The 8,855-nt window shown below is 40.9% G+C and overlaps 1 protein-coding gene across 6 annotated transcripts in view; it reads right to left on the bottom strand.

Moving 5' to 3' along the window:
* Positions 1 to 502: 502 nt before the first annotated feature.
* The window catches only part of LPP (LIM domain containing preferred translocation partner in lipoma), a 388,598-nt gene continuing 380,245 nt past the window's right edge, over positions 503 to 8,855 (bottom strand). For all 6 annotated transcript variants that reach the window (XM_073589409.1, XM_073589404.1, XM_073589407.1 and 3 more), the window contains 2 exons: positions 5,428 to 5,548; positions 503 to 5,333 (listed from right to left, as the gene is read on the bottom strand). In XM_073589409.1, the coding sequence (XP_073445510.1) occupies positions 5,205 to 5,333; positions 5,428 to 5,548 (250 nt within the window). In that variant the 3' untranslated portion in view covers positions 503 to 5,204. The remainder of the gene's footprint in view (positions 5,334 to 5,427; positions 5,549 to 8,855) is intronic.

The raw sequence follows: 8,855 nt of genomic DNA, 5'->3' as shown, positions 1-8,855 counted from the left end.
CACCCAAGATCCTGGGATAACACGATAACCGAGCACGTTCGCTCATCACTATCAGTAGACCCCATGGCTTGAAATGAGTTTTTATCTGCTTTTATCAGTATCTGAACACTTAACCAAGACAGATGTCATTTTTATGGTAAACTGATGCTACGATGGTTAAAAAGTAATAATAAAACAAGCTCTTCACTCTTCTGTTATGTTAGCTTTAGTCAAGGATTAAAAGGCTATTTGCAAATGTGAGCTAAACATTCCTGCAATCTATGCAAGAACCAAAGTTTGTCCTTTAGGTATCACTAATGCATGTTTTGTGTGAAAACATTTTAAATCATAAACATCTAGAAATTGTAAAGGACAATGTGACTCCTAAGTCAGTGAACATAAAACCATTCATAGACACAAACACGTTTCAATGCAAATAGAAATTTTAATGTGAAGCGTGGATATTACCAGAAAAAACATTCTATGTAAAAAAAAAATCTTATAAAATCAGATTAGAACAGGGTACAATAAGATTATAATTTTTATTGAATTGCTTTACCATATTAGCCATCTTTAATATTGGGTGCTGTATAAACAGTAACATGCCTGGAACTTCCTAGCTCAATGTCAGATACCCCCTTTTGTCACAATAGAAAAAAAAAGATTTATGGCAACACGAGCAATATGTTCCTTTATCTTTGGTGTTTAGAGTTTTCTTTGGAATAGTCACTCCACAACAAGGTCTATGATGTGCAAATTCCGATTTTTTTGTAACCAGTCTCATGGTAAGGAAAAACCAAAAAAAAAAAAGGGAAACTGATGGCTTGGCTGTTGTTGGCCTGATAGGTCCTACAAAAAAGGTAGCTAAACACTGCTGAAGGACAGGCATTCACATTTCAGTGAAACTAGAGACCTGGTGAGGAAACACAATGTAAACACAACTGGTTCATTCGGAAGAGACAGTAAGGGAGTTGAGAGTGATTCTTAGCACCAAAGCAAAGGAACTGGAGTCATAATGTGGAGTATTAATAAAAAATTCTGATACAAGTAATTAAACACTTAACCATTAGAACAGACTGGAATGCCTGATGACACTTTCATTGGTTGAAATAGGAATCCCCAGCAGAAAATTACTTGTGGAAGATGACAATATCAGAATGCCTGATCGCATTGCGATGATCACTGTATCGTGGGTGTTTATTATACTATAGAACACAATCTGGGCTTTATGATGTAGAAGACTGCAAACTCTTACCAGAAGTGACCACATCAGAGGGTGATGGGTCACTAAAGGTCAAAGGAGCATGAGTAGAGGTGGGGTAGTGCATGGTAAAGTGTAATCTCAGCATGAGAAGAGGTCCCCCCAAGTGACATCATTCAGCTGACAATAATACAGGTACAAGCAGATACATTTCTTTCAGAAAGCATCAATAGGCTGTTTAGCACAAGTTTGGAGGTGAAAATAGCAGCAGACGTGGATCTTTCTTGAAAGAACGGCTTCTTATTTGCTGTATTGCTGTACAGCCTAATGCTGCTGCTGCACTAGGCGCAATGGAAAGGATTGATGAACTAGTTTGCAGTAGGACACAAGAATCCACATTTACACATAGTATATAAAAAAAGGTGTCAAATATTTGTCAAGTCAACAATGGAAAGGCACACTCACATACCTAGCAGGGATAGGAGAGCCAAGACCGGCAGCAATCGTGCTTCGACGTCAAGAGACGACAAAATGAATAGCCCTGAGGCAACTAGATATTGGCACATGGCTCAAACCTTTGTGTAAACGTTTTCTTCAGGGGAAGTTAGGTAGAAGGAGCAGTACCTGTTCAGCAGCTATATACTGTGGGGGATGCATTGCATTTTTGGGACAATTGAAAATGTGATCCGGACACTCTAGTGGGGATATAGTAAAGGTATATTCTAGTTCCAGCAAATAAATATGTATAGCATAATGAAAAGATGAATTATCTTCCACTAGGTTTTCAGCATCAAGTCAACATAGTCTTTAAAGAGAACCTGACAGCCGACCCAGCGGTAGCATGTATCAGGCATTGGGTGTGGAAACTAGGCTAGGTATATTTGACTGTGAAACGCTGCTGCATTTCAGAGAATCACATACTGTAAGCAGGGACCGAGCCACAATGTGGACTAGTCAGACAGGTAGGACCATGGTGACGTGACCCCGCCTGCTGCCCGGGATTGATAGGTCTCTGCCTATGTGAGTGTACAGGCTAGGGTCTTCCTAGGCAATTTTACTACTGAAACTAGTGGTCCTAAAATAATAAAAATGATGCCCCTCTCGTAGTGATGCAATGTGCCAGCACTGAGAAATTGAGCTTTGATGCCTATTGCAAAATATGCAGGATGGGAGGGGTGTTGAAGCACAGAGCACATCATCTCACCCCCCAATGAATGTCTATGCTAGTTTTCCGCAGGCTCCAAAGTTTGATTACTCAGCACTGGCCGACTGGTTTAGTAAGGAGAAAAAAAATATAAGTACTACTTTTACTGTTGTATTAGGCCTATAGAGTCATATCAGTAGTATGAGGCACCATGTCAGATTCCCACTAAGACCTTTGCTTACCATCAGCAACCTTCCTTGTACGTACATGTTAGGCTACTTTCACATTAGCGTTTTTTAGCGCTGCGCTTCGTGCGCAATAGAAACGCATGCAAAAAACACATCATGCATTTTGCATGCATTTGCGTTTTTAGGCGCATGCGTTTTAACCAGTTTCTTGCCATGTTAACTCTTAAAACGCATGCACACGAAAACGTATATGAACGTGTGCCAACGCTAGACCATGTGCCTGCCATGTTAAACATAGGGGCGCATGCACGCGCACGATGCGCTGCGCTAAAACCGCTAATGTGAAACCAGCCTAAGGGATACAAATCTGTCCTGTTAGTGTAAAGGATACACAAGCTAACAACTTAATCATGCGATCGAGACAGATTTAAATCGCGACAAGAAGAAATCTTAAAACCCATGCAGAAATAATAAGAAAAGTATATTGGATAACATTTTGTTACACAATAAATAAGATTGGCTGTAACCATTACCCATTTTGGCGTAAGATCTGGGTTAAAAACTTTTTTATTTCACACCTCAGGTGGTTTTTGCAAGATCTGCAAGAAACTGCAAAACAGCGATCGAGATGGGATACCACTGTACGACGGGCGTAAAGTAGAGGGATTTCCTTTTGCCTTGGTTAGGTTTAATTGATGTCTGAGGCTGCAGTTTGTTCCAGTAGAAACATACCAATTTTTAGCTTGTGGTGAACCATGTATTATGTATGATAAAAGTATCAAACTATGATGAAATTTGCTAACTTTTCAGTGAGCATCCATACACACCTAATGGGACACAGGTGAAGTAGCTGTAGCCGTCTGGCGGTAACGCAGAGCACACAGATGGACACTTGCAGTACAAGGTGTAGTATGGGCCTGCTTTATGTAATGTACTGCTTTGGAAGCCCTGATCTAACTTAAGGTGCTCAAACATATGCGATTGCAGTCAGAGTAATGCTCTTTTGCCGACAGCTAATTCTCCTGCCTCCCTCATACACATGAACATTAGGTTCCAGGTTCATGTGTAACGGGGAGGGGCATCTGGCAGTGGCTCGATTCCCACCAAATCAAAAGGATAGGTATTTAATTTTTTTTTTCCATCAGTGAAAATGACTAAAGAAACCGATAAAAACTGACTGAACACTTATGTATGTAAAATACAAAACACTGACGAACAATGGATTAAATCATGGACCTCTGAATGAAGCTTAGTGATTGGCCAATCTAGCCAATATCAACAAGTTTGATGGACTTTATTGCCTTTAGATGGAGTTCTGTAAACCTTGAGAGGATGACCTCTTAACACACCAATATATGAAGAGCATTCCTAGATGGGGGAGCATGAGGACACATACACTGACACAAAAGGTACCTATTCACAAGTACGTCTATAAAGGGATATTTCTGCATATATAGGTTATACTAGGTTGCAGCGCTCGTCTACAAAAGGCACAACGTGTATATTGGCAAAGCCTTCTTTCACCTCTATATAAAAAAAAAGGTATAGTATACAAAAAATATATATATATTATAATTTTATTTGGAAACAATGTATATGCTTATCTTATTTCCATAGCACATACTTGCATGGTTTACAGTATATGGAATACCATATGGAAAGGCAGAAGTGTCCTTAGGCACTTGTGTGTCTTTTTACGGAGGCCTTTTTAAAAAAAACAAAAAAAAAAAAACAACAAAAAAACAAAATACTACTGTGTCATAAACAGAGAAACAAAATGAGCGAGTGTATTTCCTGAATCTTACAGTGGTTGTGTATTGTAAGTGAACGGTAATGACTCGGAGGATTGTGTACAGCAGATCACATTCTTGCCATAATTGTTTGGTAGACACTGATGACCGACTGCAGGGCCGAATGCAGTGCTTTCCAGAATTACAACATACCTGCCAGGGACAAAGCCTGAGGACTGTGACCTAGAAACACCTGTAAGGCACCTTGGAGAGTTTGGTGAATCCCTGGATCCCAGCTATACCTCCAAGTTTTGCAGCATATAGTTTTGCATTTGGCGACACTGTTTTATCCTGGAAAAGCCTTTGACGCTTGCAGACTCAAAACTACGTACCACTGATCAAGCATATGTAAAATAACCATCAACAGAAAATGCCATCACCAGCAGAAGCCAAACTGTGAGCTACATAAAGAAGCAAAGCCAGAGAAAAAGAAACTGATTGATGGGAAACCACATACGTTGTAGAGAGATTAGCCCCCTCCCTTAGGGAACCCGCTTTGTAATATTGCAATGGTTCAGGAAACAACCATGTTTCAATGGCTTTTATAACTAACAACTAGTAAGGATGATCAAGCCCCTCTGCCCCTGATTGCCTCCTGGTTTATCCAGATATATATCTAGGTTACTAGTGCACGGACATCAGTAACGAGGAGGTAACATGCACCAAATACCAGAAACATCTTTGCCGCTGACAATTTTAAATACTAAGTGGAATTCATAATGAATGAAGAGTGAGTGGAGCAGTTAGAAATGTGAGACCTCCTTCCAATGTGTCTGTGAAAAGAGAAGTTGTACATGGTGTCTAAATGAACCTGACCAAAGAGGCAGCTGCTGTCTTAGTTGCGAGGAGCAATGAAAAGCATTAAGGACGTTCCTATCATTCAAGTAGAGGTGCTATTCAATTCACAGGTCGGTGCTGGACTTGGCAGTAAGGGCCTGGATACGTGCAGAGTTGCAGGACTTGCAGAGGATGTGTCCATCTAATGGGTAGCAGCCTTGATTTTCCCCTTCTGAGAGAAGACTTCCACAATCCTGTAGATAAGACAAAGACATATTAACATTTCAAATCTTGGAGAATACATATGGGGGAAAAAAAAAATCAGCATCTTCTTTTAGATGAATGTACCTCACAGCGATAACACTGAACATGAAAGTCACGATCCAATGCTACAATACGAACAGTTTCCTCCTGGCCAGGAGCAGGCATTATTGGTTCTTTACACACAGAACACCTTGGCGCAAATTTCCTAAAAAGAGAAAAAAACAAAAATTTTAATCTGTACCCTGTAAAAAAAAGGACCACATAGAATTAAAGACTATGGACAATAATGATAAGAAATCAAAAAAGATTTCAGGAGGGAATAATTCTATCTACTGCTTTTTTCTGCCCTCCCTGAAAACAAATGCTTTCTTTCCCCACTACCCCACACACTGCAAGATACAACCACCTCCTTAAGACGAAGGGAAGAGAGGGAGAGAGCCGTCATGGCTAGGACAGATCCCTGACTGCTTTGTCAAATTTTGCAGGACCATGTCAAATTTTGCAGGACCATGTTCCAGTAGCTGTGGAATCCAGACCAGAGCTCAGCGAATCTCCTATTTGCAGTATTGTCAGTGCAACACCATCATTGCAGCATGAGGCAATGATGTATTATGAGTGAACAAAAGAAATTATTTACCTAACTACATGATCATATCTGAAAAGTGTGACGACTGGTGCAGCCCCAGAAAAGAACTTGGTTTTCAGCGCCCCATAGGCCGTTCCACTTTATATAGCAAGCGTAACTTACTGAACCATAACAAAATATATGTACATTCAATTGGCTACAGCATAGAAAATAACACACAAGAAGCATCCTTGAGATTTTAAGGCCTTAGGACATTTAAATAAGAGATCAAAGAAAGAAAGTCATTCTTAGGAAATTCTTATCGTGCTACCCAGGATTTAAACACACCACCCAGGGATTAAATGGATTAGGGGAGAAAGTTTTCATTTCCCTGGTCACAAATAAAGATGTATTTCACACTTATCCAAGAAACCCAAAACAAGCTTACAGTAAAAATGTAAAAAAAGGCAAAGTGTTAAGGGAGCAGCAGAGGCGGCTGGGGTCCCTAATTGTTTTATGAATAAGTGTATACATAGTATACTGATCGTACAAGTCTTAAGAGGACGTGGATTCTTAACAACCTCAACATCTAAAATACACTTTAACAAGAACAAATCGCTTCCATATTGCATTCAAAACGGCAAGCTTCTACAATCACTCTCCAGTCACTAGAAAAGCTCAAAGTAAATTTACAGTAGTTGATTTATTTTCCTGCTAGGTTTGTGTAATTCAAAGGTTTATCTATTTTTCAGCTGGGTAGATTTAACTTCAGTGCAAAAAAAAAAAAAAAAAAAGGTCTCAAGGACCAAAACAAACCCCGCAGCTGTAAAAAAAAAGGGCAAATTTTAAATCCGGAAGTGTATGAATGAATGTCCGGTTGGATACTGGGATAGTATGCTTAGGTTCATAAATGTTTAAACATTTAAAGTGAATTATAAAAAAGGAGTCAAAATGATCTACAAACGTCAAAAATATAAAAGCAGTTAAAACAGTTGTCCAATGTTTTAATACTGATGAGTACTACCTGCTCAAGTGAATAGGTGTTGGCCTGCAGTTCCCAGCAGCAGCTACTGATCAGTGTATGGCGCTGTCCTGCTCTGGCTGAATACACCATTTATATCTAGCCACCATGGCTGCTAGCAGCGGATTGGTGTAGTGCTGAGTGTAGTACCCCCAATGATCGGATATTGGCGAGAATAGGTCATCAATATTAAAGGAGAGAAAAACACAGTACACAAGTTCGCCCTTAACCTTCCCTACTAAATTTGCAAGCTGTCTCAATAAATTTTAGCAGCAAACATTTTTTACCTTCATTTTTCTTCAATAACTAGTTTTCTGCTTAACATAGAATTCAATGTAATAACATGAGTAATGTTTTGAAATTTGTCAAGCTGGCAGACTGATATCTGACATACAAGGAATATGTACTTTCTTGGCACTAAGGCAACCTCACAGGCGTAATATAAAGAAGCCATACTGTGCAGGTCTGCTCATTAGGATTCATACTTGTCATTGCACCACAAGTATGAGGGCTATGTCTGGTTTGTGCAAGAAAGCTTTGTTCCTCTCTGTGATGTCAGTTTGGGCAGATAGTTGCGAGCAGCAGTCTGAAGCCATTTCTGTCAGAGCCCCCTAATTACATCTTCCCTTGAACGTGAAGACAAAGCTACGAGATATAAACTTACAGATGTCAGTTTTGATTTCCTGCAGCTATTGAGGGGCGTAATGTGCACTAACCACCACAAGAATCCCAGACCGCACTACTAATTAGCCCTATTCCCTTATAATTGTCTATACAATGTAACACACTGACCGACTAGGATAATATTTCCTACTATTATACACTGATAACATATCCAACACAAGTAACCAAGTAGGTCAGTACAATTTATTACCAGATTATGTGACCAAAATCTAGGCTAGGGTTCTGGGCCACTCCAGCCAAATGTTGTCTTTCCCTTAAAGAGTGGGATCTGCCCGGTTTATCCGAATGCTTTGGACTACACAGGGCCATTATTACTCTGTACTCACATACTGTGATGACTCCTGGCAATCTCTTATGTAGTCCTGTTTCTGGAGACTCCAACTAAAAAATTCAACAGCGAGTGAAAATTGCTAATTTTAGGTAATGTTTCCCTTCTAATGGCCCCGTTGATTTTGTGACACATCAGCGATCTCGCCAGCGAGATCGCTGTGTGTGATGGGGATCAGCGACCAGTCCCCCCTGCCGGTTATCGCTGATCGTGCAGCATCGGCCAGGGCCGTTTTTCGTTCGCTGGTCTCCCGCTGACCAGCGCGCATCGCTGCGTGTGGCAGCGAGAGACCAGCGATCAGCGATGCTGGTTTCTAATGTAAACATCGGGTATCCAGGAGCCGCGGCTCCTGGATACCCGCTGTTTACCTTGGAAAGCGGCATACACGCTGGTTTCCAAGGTAAACAGTGGGTATTCAGGAGTCGCGCGGCTCCTAGATACCCGATGTTTACCTTGGAAAGCAGCGTGTACACCGGTTTCCAAGGTAAACAGCGGGTATCCAGTAGCCACGGCTCCTGGATACCTGACGTTTACATTGGAAACTAGCGTCGCTGGTCCTGATCGCTGGGGCTGTCTTTGTGACAGCTCACCAGCGATCAGCTTAACGATGTCCCAGTGATCCCATCATGTCGGATCGTTGGTGGGATCGCTGGGAAATCGTTGTGTCACAGGGGCTTAAAGGTATTATCACACAGACCAAATATACAGTGCAGTTAAAGATTTTACAAAAGTTTATCCACAGGCTGTGGGCAACATCCACAGCGTTAAATTTGACAATTCACAGTACTACTCAACCATTAACCACAGCATGTTCATTTATGAGGTGGATTTTCCTTTGCAGTGCAAAGAGTGATATCTGCTGGAAATCCCCGACACTTCTGCAATGAAACCTGCAGCTACATTTGCGCCATCTG

This window comes from Dendrobates tinctorius, unplaced genomic scaffold, assembly GCF_039654945.1.
Source record: "Dendrobates tinctorius isolate UK_male_01 unplaced genomic scaffold, ASM3965494v1 ptg000107l, whole genome shotgun sequence".
NCBI classification, from domain to species: Eukaryota; Metazoa; Chordata; class Amphibia; order Anura; family Dendrobatidae; genus Dendrobates; species Dendrobates tinctorius.
The sequence above is the reverse complement of the archived record's forward strand: the minus strand, read 5'-3'. Positions and strand labels throughout refer to the sequence as shown.